The 24,924-nt window shown below is 49.2% G+C and overlaps 1 protein-coding gene across 1 annotated transcript in view; it reads right to left on the bottom strand.

The window, feature by feature from the left end:
- Nucleotides 1-14,783: 14,783 nt before the first annotated feature.
- Nucleotides 14,784-24,924, bottom strand: part of LOC115647669 — a 58,882-nt gene continuing 48,741 nt past the window's right edge. The window contains exons 4-5 of the mRNA XM_030554363.1: nt 18,735-19,498; nt 14,784-16,428 (exon numbers count right to left, since the gene is read on the bottom strand). Of these exons, the coding sequence (XP_030410223.1) occupies nt 16,387-16,428; nt 18,735-19,498 (806 nt within the window). The 3' untranslated portion in view covers nt 14,784-16,386. The remainder of the gene's footprint in view (nt 16,429-18,734; nt 19,499-24,924) is intronic.

Here is a 24,924-nt window from a genome sequence, read left to right as displayed (position 1 = left end):
TCATTAGCTGTTGCAGTATAGGGCCTATGACACACATTTGAACAGTTCTGATTCCATTCAATGGAGGGCAGTGGTGGCACATACACACTCCCCTTCTCTTACCAACTTCACAGGGCATCACAAGGATTAACTCCTTAGCGGAATAAAGTGCCAGGAGGCCTTCAAGTGAGAGGAGTTGCAGAAGGGGACAAGATTTTTATCTGGTTGTTAAGTGGCCAGAAAGGTTGCTAGAGTCTATTTAACCAGCTTTCCTTCCATAGTCTCTAGCCCCCTCTACAGTTCCTCTGATCTGTATATGGAGCAGCGGTAGGGCCTGAGAGAGACTTTTGCTTTTATAGCCTATTGAGTGACACCAAGACAAAAAGTTGTTGACTGGCTGGTGCGTGTCATCTGGAAGGGGAGTACAGACTATCGACAGCGAGGGCTGGAATGCGATTTGTTTGTGGAATCCTGGGCTGTATACATTAGGAGCCGGCTCTGACCCAGAACTCAGGGCAGTGAGACGGCAGGAAACCAAGCTCCAAGAACCAAGTGGGCTCCTTTCTGGTGGACTTGCTGCCATGCAGGTGTCTGCACCTGGGATTACTGTAGCAGCTCTGCAATGACCCACTTTAGGGCCCTGACATTGAACTAGGTATAGGGCAACAAGCCCTCTGGTCTGGTGGTGCTTTGTAGGTTAGACGGGACAGGCTTCTCCCTGCTTGCTGGCCTTCTCTGTGCGCAAATTTGGCAGCATGACAACATTTTGGGACAAAATCGTGCTGATGATCAATGGGACAAAATGTGTCGACAACAAAGCTGGAGGGGAGCGGTGGAGAATCGGATCAGTTCCTCAATCAGAGCTCCCAGTCCGAGTCACTGCTGCCAGTGGGGTCTTATTATTAATCTTTTACAAGTACTTGGACCACCCTTGGGAGTTGGGGGAAACACTTGCAAATTCCCACATATGCAGGGATTTAACACAGATGATAGTTTGTCCAGAAATTCTAAAGGCGTTATCCCTCATTCATTCTGTTATGCTACCACTTGAGGAGTTTCAGTCATCCAGGCAGGGAGACGAAACTATTCTGGGTCATTCAGGGGACCCAGTCACACATCGTGAATAGTGATCAAGAGGAACAGTTCACAGACAACCCAAAGAGTAGGGGAAAGTGATTTTCCTTGTTCTGCAAGTGGGACTTAAGGTAGCATAAAACCATAATTAAACACAGAGAAGTTTGGGGGTAGGGAGCTGAGGGTCATGAACACCTGGAAGAAGCTACCAGATATGTGGGGAAGCATCAGTATTTAAAGGGGTCAATGATATTTCTGATTAGATCTCCTGAAAAGCAGGAGTCAGAGGCCAGGCCATGTGTGTCTCTCTTCTAGCTCCTTCCAGTCAGTCTCCCTGTTTCTAGCTGACATGTCCCTAGGTATTATACACTGCAGCCCTTAGAACAGAATCTCTTGCTGTGGGTATGGCTACACTTGAAATTTCAAAGCGCTGCCGCGGTAGCGCTGGCAGCGCTTTGAAGTGTGAGTGTAGTCGGAGCGCCAGCGCTGGGAGAGAGCTCTCCCTGCGCTGCACGTAAACCACATCCCTTACGGGTGTAGCGTGCAGCGCTGGGAGCCGCGCTCCCAGTGCTGCTGCCCTGATTACACTGAGGCTTTACAGCGCTGTATCTTGCAGCGCTCGGGGGGTGTTTTTTCACACCCCTGAGCGCGAAAGTTGCAGCGCTGTAAAGTGCCAGTGTAGCCATGGCCTGTGACTCTAATGCACTAAAACCCTGCGATGCCTTCAGGCAGAAAACTGAAGGACAATTTGCGGAAGTGTTGATTATCATGAAATTACCATGCCCTCGGTATTCTGAGGCAATCAGCTGCATTCTGCCCTCAAAGCATCTCTGTGATTAGATGATTTCCTTGCAAGCATAGCACCGCACCATGCACCATTGCTTAATCATTCCTTTTGAGACACGCACCTTATAACTGACATTAATCTTTTCACAGTAGCCTGCTGATAACAATGCTGGTGCTTGCAGCCTGGCACCTCCCCGTGTCAGGAGAGTTATTAAGCTGCTAGTTTTCATCCCCCCAACATTGGCCTGGCTTCTTTTTGTCCTTTGGCTCAGCCTCCTTAAAAGTATGGGGCCCTGGAGGCTCTAAGTTACAATTCTCCCTGAACCTGTGCCGACCATATGGGAATGAGCCAGCGGACAGCTTCCCTCCACCTCAGGCTTTCGAGCCTCCGCTCCGTGTGTGGCATTCGCAGGGAGCAGGGAGATAGCGACAGGGATAAGAAGGGAGTGTATGTGAGCAGCCCAGGCTGAGAGCAAAACAGGTACAACAAGTTTGGGACCTATCCGACTACCCAAACACGGGGTTGCACAAAAACCACATGGCTAGATAGAGGGTGCGTGTGCATCCGCACATGAGAAACAGCTGTGTGCACATCCAAACCAACCCAGGCCAATCCAGTCCCCTTGGGCTGTCAGGGCAATGGCTGCAACACAGAGGAGCCAGGGAAAGGAAGGGAAACTTCTTGCCTCCAGGGGGAGGAACCCCCGCCACATGGCAGCCTTGTAATAGTGATTCAGTTTTCAGTAGGGCCCACATGCCCTATCCAAGCTTAGGTCCCTATGTCCTCAGTATCGTGAGCACACACAGATAGCGCCAGCCTGGCAGAATTTACCCTCCCTAACTAGACAGGACAAAGGGTGGAAAAGAAAAGATGATTGCTCCCATTTTATAGATGGGAACCCGAGGCTTATGGAAATTGAATGACTTGCCCAAAGTTAAACAGGGAACATATAGTAGTGCTGGGAAGTGAACCTAGCTATCCTGAGGTCCAGTCCAATGTCTCAACCATTAGACCATCTTCCCAAGCAGCACATCATTGGGCATTATTGTGAGTGTAAGGCGGAGCAGCAGCCTCGTGGTTAAAGTGCCAGACCCATGTGTAGTTCCTGCTCTGCCACAGATCAGGTCATGACTTTGGGGAAGTTCCTTCAATGCTCTGTGCCTCAGTTTCCCCATCTCTGGGACTATGATGGTTGCTACGTCACACAGGCTCCATGAAGCATCATCCATTGGCATCTGTAATAAAAGCACGTGGGTGGAGGGCACTCGAGAAATGAAAAGCACTGTTGTTATCCAACAACATTCAGGGTGACCTGGGAAGTGAAGACAAGGGATTTTCACCTTGGATAACTCCCCTGCTTTTCCTGGAGGCCTCCTTGATGGGCCGGAGACAGGGGCGGCTCGAGATATTTTGCTGCCCCAAGCACGGCAGGCAGGCTGCCTTTGGCAGCTTGTCTGCGGGAGGTCCCCGCTCCCGCAGATTCGGTGGCAGCTTGCGGGAGGTCCACCGAAGCCGCGGGACCAGCGGACCCTCCACAGGCATGACGCCAAAGGCAACATGCTTGCTGCCCTCGCGGGGACTGACAGAGTGTACCCCCGTGGCTTGCTGCCCCAGGCATGCGCTTGGCATGCTGGTGCCTGGAGCCGCCCCTGGCCGGACCTGGAGAGTGAGCTTTCCTTGCCCTTCATCAGTGTATCCCAGGCTTTCCGGAGAAGATCTTTTTAGCTCATGTGTTTGAGTTAAACCAAGAATTTTAAATTGTCTGATTTAAAATTCCCTTCCCAAGAACTCAGCTTTGAGTCACCTCTCTTCTCCTCATCCTATAACCTCAGTAGTTCTCCCGTCTTCCACAGAGCCCTCCAGCAAAGACAGAGTGAGAGAAAAAACAGATATTTTAATATGAAAGCAACTAACCCCTGCTCTCCCACCAAAAAAACCCATATCCCTTTTCTGGAAGAGGGGGGAAAAATCTTTCAGGGCTTCTCTCCATTATAAAGCAACAAAAAAGGAATTTTGTTGGCCTTTACAAAGAACCTGTAAGGCAAACAGCTACGTTTCCTCATGAAAATGTCAAGCAACTTGAAGGCCAAGTCACTAAAATAAAGAAATCCCAGGTTGTTAAAACCTTTAAAAATTATTGTACTGAAAAAGAAAGGGAAAGGCTAGATTCCAGATACAGCCCAGCTCCTGGCTTTGCTATGCACGCTGGTGGCAGTTTGCGTAGATACGGCCGATTTGCAGCCACGGGAAGCAGCATAAATAACAACCCCAGACGACAGCAGCTAAAGATATTACAGACAGAGGACGCCAAGGCAGGGGAGGAAAATAAAGAGTGTGATTTATTGCCATCCAAATATACTAGCCCCAGCAAGATAGTTAGGTTTAAAACTAGAGCTGCTAGGAGCACAGAGGTTTCTAAAGCTTTATGTAGCATGTGCATACAGGAAAAAACACTGCTACAGAGACCCATCAGTGAAGTGCAGGCACCTCTGGGTTGAAAGGTGGAAGCTGTTCAGCCATGCACAGCACCACAGCCCAGCCATTTCACACAGGAATGACATGCACCCCAACTGAAACGGTATTCAGGCAGAATACTGGAATTTGACCCGGCCACATCTATCCATCATCAGCTTTTTTATCATCATCATATCTAGGTGCTGTTACATTCCCTGCTCATGCAAAAAAAGCCACTGGGGTTTCACTGACTTCAAGGGTCCATTTTACATTACATCTGAGACGGCATCATCCAGTGCCCCTATTCCCATTGCTGGGGTATTGGCTTCAGTACCTTTCTCTGCAGCCTACCCCGGATAACAGGAAGGAAGCTGGAGCATAGGGGAGAAGGAAAAAATCTAAGTAGGGGAAGGGCCTGATCCTTAGGATGGCCAGAGTCTAGTGTGCACTCCCCAGCCACTACCGAGGTGGGTGAGCGGTAAATACAATGACAGAGACAGACAGAGCCCGGGGCCGGGAGTCAGGACATACCTGAGTGCCAGCTCTGCCACCAAGGTGTTAGGTGACCTTGGGCCAATCACATCACTTCATTAATGAAGCCTGTACCTCAGCTTCCTCATGTGCAAAGCAGGGCTGACTCCCTCCCTGCAGGCTCCATTGTTTGCAAAGGACTTTGGCCTTCCCCTGTGAATGGAGCTATTGAAATGCAAAGCCTCATTACACATCCCTGCCACCCCGACTGCCACACACCCTGTCTGCAGCAGCATCCCCCATCCCAGCTGGCTTGCCTGCAGCCTGCGCAGAGTGCTGCCACCTGCCGTCCCCTCATGGAGCACAGCCACGCTGCTCCACAGCATGCAGGCACCTCCCTTCTCAGGAGCCAGCTCCAATCTGCCCTCCTGGGTTTTCAGACCCACCCTGCGGATCTGTTCCTGCAGGCCAGGCTGGGCCTTCCCTCATTCCACTCACCTGCCTGCTCCTTCCACTAATTAGCCCCGCCCCAGCCACATGCCCTCACCTCTGCTGAGCAGAGAGCATTCTCCTCTGCAGTTCAGTGCCTGCCAGCTGCATGGCCTCCCTGCCTCAGTGATACTCAATCCTTGTCCCCCTTCCCAAGCACACAGGATCCCTTACCCCTTCCGAGGTGGTTTATTTATTGATCCATATCGCACATCTCCAGAGATAGCTTGCATGCTGGGATACGCCACCCAAAACACAATTAGCTTGAGCTGTGTGTCCAGGGCACTGCTGCACTTAATGGGGACTTCAGCCCTAGTTCTGCCACAGCCTCCCGGTGGGCAAGTCACTTGAAAGCAATGGGAGTTAGGTGCCTAAATATCTTTGTGAATCCCACCCTTAAGCCCTCTCTGCCTCAGATCCCCATCTGTAAAGCGGGGACAACCATCCTCCTTTCTCCCCTGGCTGGTGAGATTGTAAGTGCTTTAGGGACACTATGTGTTTGTACAGCCCCTATCACAGTGCAGCACTGTAGTACGTAGCAAACAACAATAGCACGTCATTGTAACCAAAAGGCTTAAATCCTGAATGCCTGATGCAGGCAGCTATAATTCTGGCCAGACTCTCACTGTGGCCAACGGGAGCTGCAGATGCCATCAGTGAATTAATCCCTGCAGCTGCCCAAGGAGATAGGGCCTTACTTTTAATCCCTCTTTTACAGATGGGCAAACTGAGGCACAGCGTGGGGCAGTGACGTGCCCAAGGTCACCCAGGGAGTCTGTGGCAGAGCTAGAGGCAAGCCCAGAACAACCTCCCTCAGGGAGGAATACACTCATGGGGAATGGGGCCTTCCTTCCTTTCTTAGAGCTAGAGACTGGCCACACTCTGGCAGGAGCAGTGCTGTTTCAGTTTTTATGCCAAAACTCCTGTCAGCCTCCTTGCCCACAGCAAGCCCTGGGGACAAGCCTGCTCTGCACCCCCTCTCTCTGGCCGGTCAGCCCAGCTAGCAACACCAACCACTGGGCTGCCAGCAGGCATCTTATCTGTACTGCAGTGTAAACATGCCCACCCAGTCACACCAGGCACCTGGCAAACTCCTCTTCTGGGGCCAGGAAGGACAAGGGCTCAGGATCTTTACTGGGAACTTCCATGTGACAACAGCGAGAGCCAGAATAGGTGAATGATAACCATGGAGTGCTGGCCCATCGGCCTCTCCCTCCCCCAGTCTGGCCTCTATGCCACAGAGATCTGACTCCCTTCCTCCTACCTGCAGCCCCTGCACTGCCCCAAAACACCAAGCCCGTCCTGCCCCCTAAACAGAGACGGTCTAACCCTGTGCCCCACAGCCTCTCATCCTGCCCCCTCAATGGCGCAGCCTTCCAGATGCCTCACGCTTCCCAAACACCTCAGCCTAACCTCTCCACCCCACCAGTTCCCTCCATTCCTCCCCCTGCTGCCTCTCACTTGCTGAGATCCCTCATGGATCTCCCAGACTAACTTGCCTCCCTCCCTACTTCAGAAAGGCTGAAATAGTGTTAACCGAGACCCGACCTCCTGCACCTATATTTAGATTAGGGCTGTCAAGCGATTACAAAAATTAATTGCAATTAATCGCACTGTTAAGCAATAATACCATTTATATAAATATTTTGGATGTTTTCCACATTTTCAAATATATTGATATCAATTACAACACAGAATATAAAGTGAGCACTGTACATTTTGTATCTATTTTTTATTACAAATATTTGCACTGTAAAAAATGAGACAGTAATTTTCAATTCACCTTATACAAGTACTGTAGTGCACTCTCTATCATGGAAGTTGAACTTATAAATGTAGAATTATTTAGAAAAAAAATAACTGCATTCAAAAATAAAACAATGTAAAACTTTAGCACCTACAAGTCCACTCAGACTTACTTCTTCTTCAGCCAATTGCTCAGACAAACAAGTTTATTTACATTTGCAGGAGATAATGCTCCCCGATTCTTGTTTACAATGTCACCTGAAAGTAAGAACAGGCATTTGCATGGCACTGTTGTAGCCAGCATTGCAAGATATTTATGTGCCAGATGCACTAAAGATTCATATATCCCTTCATCTTCAACTACCATTCCAGAGGACATGCTGATGATGGATTCTGTTGATAACGATCCAAAGAAGAGCTGACCAACACATGTTCATTTTCATCATCTGAGTCAGATGCCACCAGCAGAAGGTTGATTTTTTGTTTTGGTGGTTTGGGTTCTGTAGTTTTCGCATCGAGTGTTGATCTTTTAAGACTTCTGGAAGCATGCTCCACACCTCATCCCTCTCCGATTTTGGAAGGCACTTCAGATTCTTAAATCTTGGGGTGAGTGCTGTAGCTATCTGTAGAAATCTCACATTGGTACCTTCTTTGCGTTTTGTCAAATCTGCTGTGAAAAAGTGTTCTTTAAAAACGAACAACACGCTGGGTCATCATCTGAAACTGCTATAACATGAAATATATGGCAGAATGCATAAAACACAAAACAGGAGACATACAATTCTCCCCCAATGAGTTTAGTCACAAGTTTTATTAATGCATTATTTTTTTAAACGAGCATCATGACTATGGAAGCATGTCCTCTGGAATGGTGGCCAAAGCATGAACGGGCATACGAATGTTTATCATATCTGTCACGTAAATACCTTGCAATGCTGGCTACAAAAGTGCCATGTGAATATCTGTTTTCACTTTCAGGTGGCATTGTAAATAAGAAGTGGGCAGCATTATCTCCCATAAATGTAAACAAACTTGTTTCTCTTAGCAATTGGCTGAACAAGAAGTAGGACTGAGTGGACTGGTAGGCTCTTAAGTTTTACATTGTTTTGTTTTTGAGCGCAGTTATTTAACAAAAATTAATTACATTTGGGAAGTTGCACTTTCACAATAAAGAGATTGCACTTCAGTACTTGTATGAGCTGAATTGAAAAATACTATTTCTTTTGTTAATCATTTTTACCATGCAGATTTTTATAATAAAAATATACAGTGAGCACTGTACACTTTGTATTCTGTGTTGTAACTGAAATCAATATATTTAAAAATGTAGAAAAACATCCAAAATATTTAATACATTTCAATTCTATTGTTTAACAGTGCAATTAAAACTGCAGTTAATCACGATTCATTGTTTTGCATTAATCGCATGAGTTAACTGCAATTAATCGACAGCCCTAATATAAATCTTGCTCTCTCGCTATATATCTATATATCCCTCTCTGGCCTCGCCTTGCAGATGGCTCTGGAGTGGATTCCAAGCTGCAGTTCATACAGTGGGCTCCAAGATGCAGATTCTTCTTCCACTCAGTTAATCAGGGCCTGTGTTTTTGGAGCAGGGGGACCCACTGGAGACTTGCCCAGGACTAGCTCCGATTCTCTTACTCCACCATCCTTTCTGCACCCTCCACATCCCCAAAAACCATGGCCCAAAACATTCTAGTGGTTCCTGTGGTACCAACTGCTTTCATCCTGGCCTGAAATGCCTCATTAGCTCCTGACTCCTCTGCTACCTACCCTCCCCTCAGAAAGCCTGACAACGGGTGCCTTGAAACAGTTGAGTGTGGGAGAGGGGTTCTCAGTTGTTCTCTGATGGATCCTGGCAGCCTCACACACAATCCACTTCTGTTCAGAATGGCTGCACTCCATCCCCAGAAGCTGCTGGAGCTTGGAAATGACCAAGCTAACAATAGCCTTTGTGGGTCTTGTAATCAGCACTTTGCTTTGGTCTTGAACAGACACCCCAAAGCTGCTTTCATCATGGGTATCTGCAGGTCAGAGAGGCGCAGACCTTGGGCACTGGCCTCTGTAGAAGCAACAGGGCACGGGCAGTGTGCTTCCAGGCAGGGCTCCCTCGGAAGATGCTAAGTAGCAATGGACCTTCAATTGAACAGAACTCTCATCTGTGAGACCCACTCAACTCTGGGGACACCTGCATTTGCCTTGGAACTTTACAGCTCCTTCAGCTGACATGGGGCCAAACTTCATCCGGATCTGGGCACAATTCCACATTGAAAAGGTGTAAAATGAAAGTACCAGTTGCAATGCAAGGGAGTACTGGATCTCTCATATGTAAAGGTGCATTACACACAAAGCAGACTCAGGCATTGTTCCTCCTCACCCACCCCCACCAATTCCTCCCTCCAGTTAACCCAAAAGCTCAAATCCAGGAGTCCAGCAGGCTGTGCCTCACCTCATTTTGTACAGAAACCATGCGACATCACAGATGGTCTCTCCCTGAAATCAGAGACACACTGGGCTCATTCTGAACTGGGCCTGGCCTCACTCAATAACATGATGGACTTTGTAGGGTTGCCAGGTGTCCAGTTTTCAACTGGAATACCTGGTAGAAGAGGGACCCTGGTGGCTCCAGTCAGCATCACTGACCGGACCATAAGAAGTCCAGTCAGCAGTGCTAAGGCAGGCTAGTCCCTACTTGTCCTGGCACCGTGCGGTGCTCCAGAAGTGGCCAGCAGGTCCAGCTCCTAGGTGGGGGGCCATGCAGCTCTATGCACTGTCCCTACTCCGAGCACTGGCTCCACACACCTATTGGCCGGGAACCTCGGCCAATGGGAGCTGGGGGCGCAGTGCCTGCGGGCAAGAGCAGCGCACGGAGCCTCCTGGCCCCCACGCCTAGGAGCTGGACCTGCTGGCCGCCAGGTGCCAGGACTGGCAGGGAGCCTGCTTTAGACCTGGTGTGCTGCTGAGCAGGAGTCGCCCAAGGTAAGCTTGGACCCCAACCCCTTGCCCCAACCCCCTGCCCCAGCCCTGAGCCCCTCAAACCCAGAGACCCTCCTGCACCTCAAACCCCTCATCCCCGGCCCCACCCCACAGCCTGCACACCAAGCTGGAGACCTCACGACCCTGCAACCCAATCCTCTGCCTAGCCCAGAGCCCCCTCCAACACCCTGAACCCCTGGACCCCCCCTAGAACCCATACCCCCTCCTGCACCCCAACCCCCTACTTCAATCTGCAGTCTCCTCCCACATTCCAAATCCCTCAGCCCCATCCCCCAACCTGAAGCCCCTTTCTGCACCCCCTGTCCCAGCCCAGTGAAAGTGAGTGAGGGTGCAGGAGGGAGAATGTAGTGGGTGGAGGCAGGGCTTCAGGGAGGGGCAGAGCAGGGAGATGGGCCACAGGAAGGGGGCAGGGCTAGGGTGTTTGGTTTTGTGTGATTAGAGAGTTGGCAACCCTATGGACATGTAGCACAGATAGTGTAAGCTTGGAGGTAGGGAGGAAGAAAGGATGGTTGTATGGACAATATACTGGCCTGGGACTCAAACTCTGCCATGCACTCACTGCATGGCCCTGGGCAAACCATTTAATCTCTGTGCCTCAGTTCCCAGTCTGTAAAATGGACATAACATGCCCTTTGTCTGTCATGTTGACTTAGATTGTAATGTTTGGGGTAAGGACTGTCCCTTACTTTGCATTTGTACAGCACCTAGCCCTGATCTTGGTTGGGGACTCTAAGTGCTATTGAAAAAACAGTAAATATGATGAATAATTAGCTTATCGAGCCACCTCATGAAAGAAATGCAACCACCGGCATCATACTGAAACACACAAATAAAGAACAGCAAGCTAAGGCTCTTCTCGAGGTGTCTCACTCTCTCTCCTCTCTGCTCCATTGTGTCACCCGGTTTTCTATCAGGCCAGGCAGCAGCCAGTGAGGGCGGTGATATCTAGGCTGTCGGGGCCTTAACTCTGAATACCCCTGCTTTGTTTCCAGTTTAGGCAGGACCCTCGCTGTGTTAACATAGCCCCTCTTTGTTAGTTTACTACAGAGATAGTAGCCAGAGTTCAGCAAAGGGGAAAAAATTAGGTCACAAACAATGTACTCATTGATGTTCAAGTGTGGGAGAAGGGTCGGGGGAGAGGACTGCAATTGGGTGAAAACTGCTCCCCGACGGCCACCATCTTACAGCCTGCAGATCTGAGGGGACCTTTTACAATGTCTCCCGCACAGAATTCAATTCCCCCAGCACAGCTCATGGCTGAGTGTGAGGCTCCTGCTGTGTTTTCTTTACCTAGTGTTCCTGCGGGATGGACTGAGACACAAAGACTATTCACCAGGACTCCCAGACTGAGGATCACTCACAGTCCCTTGGAGCACAAGGTCATCCCAGATCCAGTTTCTGAGGCTAATCTACTGGGGATGCTCTGGTGAACGTATGGAGTGTGCTTACCCGTGGCAAAGCTCATCACGGGCAAGTGGGGTTTGGACCTGCTGCCTCTGCCTACCCTTGGCTGCCCTCTGCAACCCCAGGACCTTTCTTTGGCCTTTAACAAGGCCTGCAGCCTGGGGGGTTTCCAGACCAGAGCTCACCAGCTCCTCTGGCCTTCCCCCAGCCCTGCTTCAGTCTCAGTACCCTGCTTAGCTCCTAGCAGCCAGGCCCATCCCTCTCCACATCTAGAGAGAGAGTGTCTCTGTGTGCTCCTGGCCCTTTGCTCTCTTATAAGGGCCAGCTGGGCCCTAACTGGGGTGTGGCCGCATCTGTGGCTGGTTCCCCAATCAGCTGAGGCTTGCTGCTTTTCCTAGCAGCAGCCCTGTCGCAACAGCAGCCCTCTCTCAGGGCTGATTTCAAGCCCTTCAGGGCAGGAGCAGGTGAGCACCCCTCTACAGCATGTTGATGTTATTATTGCACAGCCTCCCACAGCGTGCTAGGAGCCTGATGATCAAGATGACAAAAGGTAAAGTTTACAGACTAGCTTCCAGAGAACTTGCTGCAGGGCCATCTGGAGACAGACACCTGTCAGGTGCTGGAGAAGGGCTGAACCCACAGAGCCACAGTTAGAGCACCAACCACAGAGTGAACGCTACAGAAGGATGCCAAAAAATAGGGATGTTTGGACAATGGCTCCTGTGGGAGGGCGGGGGCACTGTAGTGTGGAAGAAGGGGAGAGATGGAGGGGGAGAGACGAGAAGAGAGCTCTCTTCTTTCCATTCTCTCTTTTCTGCCTGTTTTTCTGTCCCAGTTTCCTCTCTCCTTCCCATCCCAGGCCACAGAATCAGCATTTAGTCACCAGATCTGAACCCCCAGGGTTTGCTGCTATTGCTCCCATCCGGTTTGGAAGGTAGGTCTGGTCTCATCTTTTGTTCCCACTCTGAGGGGCTCACGTTCCATGCAGCCCTAGCAAATCCCGCACCACAGCTGGATCACGGGCACCCAAAGCCACTAGGGCTTGAGGCAAGGGGACCAACCAGCACCAGCAGTGTGATATACACAGGCCCACCCACTTTGAAAGAGACTGAGACTAGTGGGTCATTGCACACAGGACACCTACCATCAGCAAAATATTCAGTCATCATCAAGGTTGGCTGGATTTGAATCACGTGGAGATGAAAGGCTCTGTGTCCCCTAAGCAATCCCTGAGCTAGCCACTCCCTGAGGCTCAAGATATACAGACCCCTGACACAATACTTGAAGTTTGACATTAATGAGAGCAAGGGAACAGGACCCTGGGTCTCTCCCCACCCAGGTGATTGCTCCAACCACTGGCCTATAGCGTCTTTCTAACTTTTGCTCATTCTCTCTGGCCTACTGCCTTTTTAATTAGGTATATCCAGAGGAACAGCTTCAGCAGGAGAGACTGAAGGCACAGGTGCCGACTTTCCAATGTGCCGGGGGGGGGTGCTTGACCCCTTCCCCCAAGGCCCCACCCACCTCTTCCCACCCCTCCCCTCCCTGTTCTACCCCTCCCCTAAGCATGCCATGTCCTAGCTCCTCCCCCTCTCCCCCAGTGCCTCCTGCATGCCATGAAACAGCTGATTGTGGCAGGTGGGAGGGGGGGGTGCTGATCAGTGTGGCCCGCCGACGGATAGGAGGCGCTGCGGGAAGGGGAAGTTCTGATGGGGGCTGCCGGCAGGTGCTCAGCAAGCACCATTGTTTCCCCATGGGTGCTCCAGGCCCGGAGCACCCACAGAGTCAGCACTTATGACTGAAGGAGCCCTATATCAGAACATGCCATTGCTGAGGGGTTAGGACACCCCTACCTGGGAGGTTCTGAACAGGGGTCTCTCACCTGTCTCCACCTCTGCTGAGGGAGGCATTGAACCTGGGTCTCCCACCTCCCAAGTGAATGCTCTATCCCCTGGGATAAAAGGTGGGGGGGGTCACCTCTTCTCCCCCAATTTTGAATGGGAGTCAGTTTGGCAGATAGCCTCTGAGCATGCCAATTGGAGGGGGCTCCCATACACACACATTACAGAGCCAAACGCATATCTTCCCCTAGATCGCAGAGCACTCTGGGGCTTAAGCAGGAGATAGGCATCCGGCCACCAAGCACGAGGCAGCAGTGGGCATGCTTGGAGCCACAAACAAAGGCGCCAGTAGAACGTTCACACTGGACATGTAGGTGCCTGCAGGGTTCGGTGGGAGTTCTGTGGATCGAATAGAACCTAAAACTGGGACATAAGTGCCTAAGGCTGGCGTCTAGGCACCCCGTACCTTCGTGGATGTGTAGGGGCAGGCAGGCCCTAGCCGAAGGGCCTTGGAAGAGGCAGAAGAGGACAGGGCTAGATCGCCTAGCAGCCCACAGCTCTGGCACTCAGTATTAAGCTCTGCACCTGGCTGAATTTGTCCCACACTTTGGTCCAGCTGCTGTGACTATTGTTTCCACAGGTCTTTGCATGAATTAGACCTGCCTTCGTTAGATGTAATTAGACTGTAAGATCTTCAGTGCTGGGACAAAGGTTTCCTAGATGTTTGTGCAGCGTCAGGCACAATGGGGCCTGAATACTGCTGCAATACAAACAATAAATAATAATATTCATCCCTATTTATTCCCAGTTGCCTACTGTTCCGATTATGTCCTGTGCTCAGATACCAGAGCGATGGGCACAGTATAGGAATGTGAAAGAATAGAGAATGGGTCTCAACCCTCAATCCCCAGTGAGAAAAGTATCCCCTGTGGGCCTTTATCTGTCCTTTGATCACTTATTGCACAATCAGCCATTTAAAGGAAAAGGGAACCGTTCTGCTTAGCTGAGGAGCATGAACTTCCACAGGATTTTACAGCCCTGGTCCTGCACCAGCTACCGCAGACATAGCTCCTGCTGTGGTCCATGACAGCTCCCTCAGCAAGTAGCGACGTTTTGGCTGTTGCTGGTCGTTAGAGTTGAACATATGAAAACAAGGGACACGCACACACCAGCATGATGAGCACAGGATAGGATGGGACTGGATGGAGTTTTCATTTTGCAAAACCAGGGCTAGCTCATCCACAGGGTCCATTTGGTCCAAACCAACAAAGCAAGAAACGGGGTTGAATAAAGTGTGATTGAAATACCGCCCTCTTCAGCTAGAGATCACCCTTTGTTAAGGTTCAATTTATAACGACGCAGGTTAATATCACAGGTTAATAAATGAGGGGATAAATATGTTATAGACAGTTACAAGGTAACAGCAGGTGTTATAGATAGTTATAAGCCATTGGTTCTAAGCAACCTCTCACTGTGCTGGATTCTGTAACAATCTATGAACCATTTATTAATCACCGATTAACCATTTAAAAACTACTTACAAACAAAACCTTAATACAAATGAAAAAATACACACATTTCACAGTGAGAATGGTTTCTTACCCTGTGGACGTTCATAGCCCCAGGCAGAGCAGAATGATGGAAATTTTTGTTTAAGAGGTGATTGTGTGAGCTCTCTGCTGGGTAGTCAAGCTTTAAGATTTCCTGTAAAATGTTATTTGGCGGTTCTTGTGGGTGGGAGACAGACTTCAGATGGGTCTTGATTTTGATTCCTCCTTACAATATGAACACACTCATCTCTGTTGGGTTATTTTCAGGACAGCTAATGGGGGGAGGGCAGAATTCCCTGGCACAACCCCCAGCCATTTTCCGCAAAATGCTTTTCAGAGGCTTGGCTCAGATATTTGTTTGTCTTAACTCTGAATAACCAGGTTGATAACGAGAAGGGATGGCCCTTTCACTTGCACCAAACACTATCAGATGCAGCTCTGAGCAATGTCCCCACTGGCACTTTGACAAAGTTACTGTGATCATACTAACAGTCACAAGGCATCAGCTTCTGTAGTCATGACCTACTCAAAATAGGTAAGTCAGGCTGGGACATGCTGACAGTAGATTTTAGCTCAAGTAGAGTACTGGGCCCAATTCTCCTCTGCTAGTGTAATTCAGCAGTAACACTACTGAAGCCAATGGATTTATGCCAGTATCAGAGAGCAGATTCAGGGGGAAACTGAGATAAGGCTACAGATTACTATCAGATCGCAGCAGGGCTATTAATTCCCAGACCAAGTGCTAGAGAAAGAGAAATTTGGTAAGTTACTATTTGGTCTGATAAACATCTGGGCTTCTACAGAATTAGACCTGAGTTTCCAAAAGCCACCTCTTGGCAGCCCTGTGGGACATGGGGACCTAGACTGATTTGCTCCTGTCTGCATAATGCACTGAAATCACCCTGCTTGTTCTGCTTTCCCCTGGGGACTTCCAAGACACGCTCTTCATTTCTGAAACCTTGCTGCACCCAGCCAGGGAATGCCTCTTCGAGGGCATTCGGTTAATAGCCAAGACTTCATCACAGCTGAGTGCACAGCTATTGTACCACACTGTTGTACAGCGCTGGCTTTCAAACCCTGGAATAACAGTTGTGTGGAAGGGAGGGAGGGCTCTGGCAGTTTCTGTACAACGGTGTCTCCAAAAGTGCAGACATCCCTTCTCAGTGTGTAGGTCTCAGGAGGATACTGGTGGAGATCTATCACTCCCTTAGTCTCCCTGTAACTCTCAGAGCCTGTCATGTTGTGCTCCATGCTCAAACACAATTGGGATCAGTTTCTTCAACAGCTGCTGCGGGTAAGACATGCTGTTCCAGCACCTCTGATGGAGCTGTCGACACTGCGACATCAGTGGCAGCAGAACATTCCTAACTGAGATCTCTAAGGAAGTCCTTGGTGTATCTGGGTAACACCATTAACAGGATAGAGGTGGGAGCTAGGGATGCTTTAGTGTCAGGCGTGGCTTCATGGCGTCCCTCCACGAAAGGTCAGGAAACGTCTGCCTCTCCTGGTAGGGCCAGTCAGGATTGGAGTTCTCTCTGCACTCGATGTAGCCTTCCCCGGAAGTTGGGGCTCCTCATTCTTCTGGCTGGACTATGACGGTTGGCATCTCACTGTCCTGAGGGACGACAGAGAGGAAAGCAGAAGCCTGTTAGCATGAGCAATAATTAGAGATGGATCCAAAGCGGCTCCAAGTCCAAACTTCTCCAGAGTTTGGCAGCAGCCAGATCTGGGAGTCTGGTCCAGACTTCTCTAGGATAATAATAATGTTATAGTGCCTCTATAGTGCCCACTAAACCCAGCTCATCTGTTTCGTTACAAGAGAAGGTTTTGTCTTTTCCCTCTTTTGGAAGAAGCTTCAGGCCTGATCATGATGGATGGCTTTGTGGACCAGCCAAGCCAAGGGGAGACTAGGATACTATTCCCTGCTGTGTTGCTGATTTTCTGTACGACGCTCAGCTTGTTAATGTTGCCCTTCTCTGTCTCTGTTTTCTCATCTATCGAAGGGAGATGATGGCAAGGGATGACACCTGCTCAGGCCAGGCCAGAGCTTTGGCAGGGTAGAATCATAGGTTTTAAGGCCAGAAGGGACAATTGGGATTATCTAGTTTCCTGTATAACACAGGTGGAGAACCTCACAGGGTCCTGCATCAAGCGAATATCTTGTGATTTAGCTTTGTGGATGTGATGTTTACTGTACGTGTCAGCAAGTTGGATGGGTCACAGTTAGAAATGCTTGTGAATCAAAGGCCTGTCTCAGCTTGGTCAAGAGAAAAAAGAACCCATATTTTCTCGCACACATCATGGGAAAGATGTGAAAACCCCCGGGGATTTCTGAGTACAGATTCAGGGCTGATGTCCATGTTCACACCAGCACCCAATCTGCCCCAGTGACTTCAGATAGGATTTCTGCCATGTTTTATTTGAAGTGAGTTCTCTGGATTCCCCTCTTCTCCCACTACATGTCATTTCCTAGCGTCAGAGCTGGGCTGATGTGCAGGATTCTATTGGAGAAGTCTGAAGCTCACCCACCAGCCACTGCTGCAAAGTCTGCGCTAGCTACCGACTCGGTAATACTGAGATCAGCTCAGTTAGCTCCTTCCACATGCCGCTGTCCCTTCTACCCCCTCAGTGTGCTATTGCCCCTCTTCCAAATTGTTCAGTCTTCCCTATCCCCTCCACCTCCAATGCCTCTCTCCAGGGCCTGCTTCACCCCCTCCCCTCCTCCTCTCATCCTGGTCTCCCCCTCCTCCTCCCAAATAGCTCTAAACCTCCGGAGAAGATGGGATCAAGATGCAGAACGAGGGGACACATGAACCAGAAGCATCAAGAGGTGTCCGTAAATTACATAACACACTGGGAGGTAGCTGGGTCCTTAATGTTGCATGAGTGCTTGTTTCCGTGTTACAAAGGGGTGGGTGGGTCTTGAAAAATCACCACAAAACATGTTATGCAATTGATGGACGGCCCCTAAACCACATGGGCTTCACTCATCTAGTAGCGTGTTTCCTCTACGGCCACTTTCCCAGATCAGCATTTCTGGTGCAAAGAATGTACCGGGCAGGCGCGAGATAACCCCAGGTCTGCGGGGCGTGGGTGGAGATTGGCTTCGGAATAAGGAACGTGCCTCGGAGAGGGAGAGAGGAGAGCCACAGGCTGGGCTACATAGTTACAAGAAGAAGAAGAAGAAAAAAAACCCAAACCAAACAGGGGCCTTGATAATAGTGGTGCTGAGTCGGAAAGATAGGAGTCTTTAAAGTTCAATTACTGCGGGGACGTCTAAGTTCAGTGCAGCAAGAGCCTGAACCAAAGCCCATTGGGGTCAGTGAGGAGCTTTCTGTTAACTTCCCTGGGCTGTGGATCCGGCCCCAAGAGCAGAAGGAGTGTCTGACTGGAGGGACAGGGGAGACTTCAAAGCGAATTAACAGGTCAGGATGCAATTCAGCCAGGAGACTGGGGTTAATAACACTCCATCTATACAGAAACTACCATGCCATGGGATCTTTAGCTCCACAACATCCAAGGTCCCGCTCACATCCCATCCATCAGAGTGCGCCCGGCACCATGGTGGGGCATCCAATTAGCACAGACTTGGGGAGGAGCTGTACATACCGAGTGCCAAACAACACTCCCCTCAGCATCTGGCAGGTCCCCCAACCAAGTACTGGCCAGGCCCAGCCCTGGGGAGCTTAGGAGAGCTGATAAGATCACAGCAGAGTAGTAGCTCAAATATTCCTTTGGAGGCTCCTAGCTGATAGAGAAGGAGACAGCCAGAAGCCTTCCCTTCGAAACGTCTGGAGAAGGGGGAGCAGGGAGAAATCCCAGCCTAGATCAAACAGAACCTCACAGGCGAGAGGGCAGGAGATGTTCAGGGAACTCAGGGCCTGTTGAACATCAGGCCAGGCAGAGGGCACCCTGCATTACCTGCGTCTCAGACCCCAGGCTCCCCAGGGTTTCATAGATCACATCCAAGTGCTTTTCTGGTAGGGGCGGAGGCTCCTCCTCTTCCAGCTCTGTGGACGCATCTGGGCTTGCAGGTGGTGTGTGCCCGGGAGACCTGGATTTCTTACACACTCGCGCGTACATCGCCCTTAGCTTCTTCTCCCTTTCAGTCAAGGACTCATTCACGGCATCTTCCTCCAAGACAAGTTCCTGCCACTCCTGAGGTGACTCCCTGGGCTCCCCACTGAAACCATGAGCCACAAGCTGCTCCTGTTTGCTAGTGTGTCGTGGCAGTGTTTCCCCTGGCTCACTCTCCTCACCCCCTGCAGTAGCATGGCCTGAGTTCATATTAGGGCCTTCTGCGGTGTCAGCACTTAGTTCGTACAAACTCCCTCGGTAGCAAGTGATTCCTTTATCCCGGATGCTTTCGTAGATTGGACCATATGTGTCCTGACTGGAACTAAGCTGCTCTGCCATCATTACTTGCACATTCCTTGGAGCCACTGGGAGCTCCCGGAGCTGCAAAGAGTCTGGGGCAGTCGAGTTTTTCTGAGAAGCAGCTGGGGAGCGGCTTCCCAAGTCACCTAGGGCTGATGCTCTGGATTCTCTCTCCCCTCGATGGTGTGCTGGAGAGGAGTCCAAATCCTTTGTGCAGCTGGAGCCTCCTGGCTGAGGATGGGAGTTTCCAGTGAAGCCATTTATCTGCCTTTGGGCTGGTGCTCCCGGGTCGCTGGGCAAAGAACTGCCTGCAGAAAGAAACGCAGAATGAAAGACTGACCCAAATCCATGATCCTCATTTTAATTAAACTAAAGTAGGACAAACGAGGCAACCGCAACAAGAGGAAAACCAGCTGGATGAGCAAACTCTGCTGGGTAGGTGGAGAGTGCATTGCAGCACGTTTTCAAGCAACATACTTGGGATAGGGGCACAGCCATATCTAGGGATTTTTTTGCCCGAGGCAAGGGACAGGGGCAGCATGTTTGGCTCTTCAGTGGCAGGTTCCTTTCGGAGGGAAGGACCTGCTGCCAAATTGCTGCCATTCTTCGGTGGCAATTCAGCGTCTGGTCCTTCCTTCCGAGAGGGACTGGGGGACCCGCCGCCGAATTTCTGCTGGAGAGCCGGACGTGCCACCCCTCTTCTTTGCTGACTACCAGTGGCAATTAGGCAACGGGTCCCTAAGTCCCTCTCAGAGGGAACGACTTGCCGCCAAATTGCCGTCGAAAGAGAGACTTTCTGTGCCTTTCACCTTCTGCGCCCGAGGCAAGTGCCTTACTCGCCTTGCCCTCGTTACGGCACTGGATGAGAGCTTCTGCACCCTGATGCCCCCAAGCATCATCACAAACTCTCAAGACTTTCAAGGATCAGTTTCTTTCTCTCTAATCCCTTAGCAAACCTGTGACTCCCTGGGTATGTCCTAGGGCTAATCTCCTGGGTGCCAACTCATCTTCAGCATATTTAAGACAATGTGTGTCTAGGATGGGACTCACTCCAACTGCCAGGGTGCGACGTGGGAAGAGGGATCACAGTCTCTCTCTCAAAATAGCTGTCATGGATGACAAGATGTTTATTCACAGCTCTGCACAGAAAATCAGCTCTGCCTTGTTTGGGTTTTAAAATCCCTGGCCATAGTGCTCCAGCAGAACAAGATTTTTGCACTGAACTTCCTTAATTTAAAAAGGACTGAGTGAACATGCACAAATAAATGCCCTGTGGCAGTGGTTCTCCACCTTTTCCATGCCAGGACCCTTCTACAACCTCAACCCATCTAACTGGAATCCCTGTCTGTGACACCAAGTGCCAATGATGACCCACTACTCTGAGTCAGCAACTCTTCAGGCCTGACAGTCTCACTACACCTAACACTGTTGTCAGGCTATATATGCAACAGGTGGCGTGTAATATAGCACTGGAAGACTCATAACTCACTGCTCATTAATATAGTTGTGTGGTGTACAAACGCGTAGCGTATGCAAAACTACAAACACATGCTGAAAATATGTCCTTAGAAGTACCCCACAAGGTACACCTCTACCCTGATATAACATGAATTTGGATATAACGTGGTAAAGCAGCTCTCCAGGGGTGGTGGGGCTGCGCGCTTTGGCGGATCAAAGCAAGTTCGATCTAACGCAGTTTCATCTGTAAAGCGGTAAGATTTTTTGGCTCCCGAGGACAGCGTTATATTGCGGTAGAGCTGTACCTCGTCCTACACAAAGGAATGTGGTTCCACCTTCTTGAATACATCTCCACTGTAAGTTAGGCAAGGTGTGACCAAAGACAAAGAAAAGCATGTTTATATGCAAGGTAAACAAAGCCTTAAAGATAGCAAGTGGGGAAAGATGAATACTTAGCAATCTCCATAGGGGATGGCAACTGCATGCCAGGGAGACCTCCTGGCTCTTGAAGCAAGGTCAATGAACTTTGGGAAGGCAGCTCAGCATCTCCATTCCAGAAGGGAAGAGAAGCTTGGTCTAGGCTTGCTTTTCAAGAATTATTGGGCTATGAAGACAGGTGGTCTGAATCTCAAATGATAAGCAACTGAATCAACTGATTGTACACACTATTACTGTACTATGAAAGTGTATAGAATAAGGTCTTTTATGAAAGCCTGTGACACTCTGATGATTAACGTCATTGTGAAATGTCTGTTTTATCACTACTCGAGGAATTATGGATACTCACTGATATCACGCTTTAACCAGAGTTTTTCTCTCTGGGAAGGCAGCAATCTAACTGTCTGCAAAGTAAATTAAGCATTGTGGAATCAAAACAATGGAGGCTGTATTTACATACAAATCAGCAGGGAGATGGGAAGTCCACAGGAAAGGAAGGACAGCAGGAAGCTTTTCTGCCTCTTGTAACAGGGTCAATGAACTTTGGGAGAGGGGCTGTTAACAGGGAGTTTCGCAAGGGAGTTTGGAAGGGGAGTGAGAATGGGGCAAGGTTCTTTAAAACCTGTAAACTAAACTACATTCAAATCTTCTTGATTTAAACAAAACCCTTCATTAACTAGGTAGCTGCAGGAGACAATGCAGGTAGAAGCCCAGCAACAGAGTGGGGGCTATCCAGTGTATTGCGCTGAGTGTAGCATGTATGATTATCTGCGGGCGGGTGGCGTATGTGTGTATTTGGTGCAAGGAGCTCCTGGCCCTCAGAGACCGCATATGGGCTTTGGAGGCCAGGCTGGTGGAACTGGAGGAGCTAAGGGAGGCAGAGAGATAGGTTGATGAGGCTTTCCAGGACACTGTAGAATTGTCCCACCTCTGGTCAGACAGCCCCAGCACTGTTGAGGAGGCTGAAAGGCCCAGGGAAGCAGAACAGTCAATGAGAGCAGAAGGAAACTGTCCCATAGTTGGGACCCTCCTTCCAGATGGTGTTAGGGTATCGTCTCACACTGAGGTTACCTCTCCGGGGGAGGGAACTCCAGTCACTAGGAAAAGGCAGGTGTTAGTAATGAGAGATTCAATCATTAGCAGGGCCGGCTCTAGCCATTTCACTGCCCCAAGCATGGCTGCACGCCGCGGGGGGCGCTCTGCCTCTCGCCGATCCCGCGGCTCCGGTGGATCTCTCACAGACGTGGCTGAGGAGGGTCCGCTGGTCCCACTGCTCCGGTGGACCTCCTGCAGGCGGGAGGTCCACCGGAGCTGCCTGCCGCCGTCCCAGCGACCAGCAGAGCGCCCCCCGCGGCATGCCGCCCCAAGCACGCGCAAGGCATGCTGGGGCCTGGAGCCGGCCCTGACCATTAGAAACAGATAGCTGGGTTTGTGATGATTAGGAGAACCATATGGTGACTTGCCTATCTGGTGCGAAGGTTGCGGATCCCTCGAGGCATCTGGATAGACTTATGTATAGTCCTGGGGAGGAACCAGTGGTCGTGGTACATGTGGGTACCAATGACATAGGCAAGGGTAGGAGAGACATCCTGGAGGCCAAATTTAGGCTGCTAGGGAAGAGACTGAAATCCAGGACCTCTATGGTGGCATTCTCAGAAATGCTCCCAGTTCCACGCACAGGGCCAGGTAGGCAGGCAGAGCTTCAGAGTCTCAATGTGTGGATGAGACGATGGTGTAGAGAGGAAGGGTTTAGATTCATTAGGAACTGGGGAAACTTTTGGGATGGGGAGAGCCTATGCAGGAGAGATGGGCTCCACCCAGACCAAAGTGGAACCAGACTGCTGGCACTTAACATTAAAAAGGTTGCAGAGCAGTTTTTAAACTAGGAGATGGGGGAAAGCCGACTGCTGCAGAGGGGCACATGGATCGGACAGAGACTTCTCTTAGAGGAGCGTCTATTGATAGAGATTCTCTGAGTTATAGTCAGGAGCAGAGGATGGAAGAGGATAATGTAAGGACCAGATCAGACAAGAAACATTCACATAAAGAATCGGACACATCAGAAAAGAGCCATCAAATAAACAGTGACAAGTTTTTAAAGTGCTTGTACAAAAATGCTAGAAGTCTAAATAATAAGCTGGGTGAACTAGAGTTCCGTGTGATAAAGGAGGATATTGATATAACAGGCATCCCAGAAACCTGGTGGACTGAGGACAATCAATGGGACATAATCATTCTGGGGTACAAAATATATCGGAAGGACAGAACAGGTCAGTTGAGGGCGGGGGAGTGGCACTATATGTGAAAGAAAATGTAGAATCAAATGAAGTAAAAATCTTAAGTGAATCCACATGTTCCATAGAATCTCTATGGATAAGGGTCTATTATCGACCACCTGACCACGACAATGATAGCGACAATGAAATGCTAAGGGAAATTAGAGAGGCTATCAAAATTAAGAACTCAATAATAGTGGGGGATTTCCATTATCCCCATATTGACTGGGAACATGTCACCTCAAGATGAAATGCAGAGACAAAATTTCTCAATATTTTAAATGACTGCTTCTTGGAGCAGCTGGTACGGGAACCCACAAAGGGAGAGGCAACTCTCGATTTAATCCTGATTGGAGCACAGAAGCTGGTCCAAGAGGTAACTATAAGAGGACCACTTGGAAATAATGACCTAATATAATAACATTTAACATCCCTGTGGTGGGAAGAACATCTCAACAGCCCAACACTGTGGCATTTAATTTAAAAAGGGGGAAATATGCAAAAATGAGGGAGTTAGTTAAACAGAAATTAAAAGGTACATTGACTAAAGTGAAATCCCTGCAAGCTGCATGGACACTTTTTAAAGACACCATAATAGAGGCCCAACTTCAATGTATACCCCAAATTAAGAAACACAGTAAAAGAACTAAAAAAGAGCCACCGTGGCTTAACAATCATGTAAAAGAAGGAGTGAGAGATAAAAAGACTTCCTTTAAAAAGCGGAAGTCAAATCCTAGTGAGGCAAATAGAAAGAAGCATAAACACTGCCAAATTAAGTGTAAAAATAAAATAAGAAAAGCCAAAGAAGAGTTTGAAGAATGACTAGCCAAAAACTCAAAAGGCAATAACAAAATGTTTTTTAAGTACATCAGAAGCAGGAAGCCTGCTAAGCAACCAGTGGGGCCCCTTGATGATCGAGATACAAAAGGAGCACTTAAAGACGATAAAGTCATTGTGGAGAAACTAAATGGATTCTTTGCTTCCGTCTTCACAGATGAGGATGTTAGGGAGATTCCCAAACCTGAGCTGGCTTTTGTAGGTGACAAATCTGAGGAATTGTCACAGATTGAGGTGTCACTAGAGGAGGTTTTGGAATTCATTGATAACCTTAACAAGTCACCGGGACCAGATGACATTCACCCAAGAGTTCTGAAAGAAGTCAAAAGTGAAGTTGCAGAACTATTAACTATGGTTTGTAACCTGTCCTTTAAATCAGCTTCGGTACCCAGTGTTTGGAAAATAGCTAATGTAACCCCAATATTTAAAAAGGGCTCTAGAGGTGATTATGGCAATTATAGACTGGTAAGTCTAACATCAGTACCAGGCAAATTAGTTGAAACAATAGTTAAGAATAAAATTGTCACACACATAGAAGAACATAAATTGTTGGGCAATAGTCAACATGGTTTCTGTAAAGGGAAATCATGTCTTACTAATCTATCAGAGTTCTTTGAAGGGGTCAACAAACTTGTGGACAAAGGGGATTCAGTGGACATAGTGTACTTAGATTTCCAGAAAGCCTTTGACAAGGTCCCTCACCAAAGGCTCTTACGTAAATTAAG

Source organism: Gopherus evgoodei, chromosome 3 (genome assembly GCF_007399415.2).
Source record: "Gopherus evgoodei ecotype Sinaloan lineage chromosome 3, rGopEvg1_v1.p, whole genome shotgun sequence".
NCBI classification, from domain to species: Eukaryota; Metazoa; Chordata; order Testudines; family Testudinidae; genus Gopherus; species Gopherus evgoodei.
Note: the sequence above shows the minus strand (reverse complement) of the source record. Positions and strands in the feature narration are given on the sequence as shown.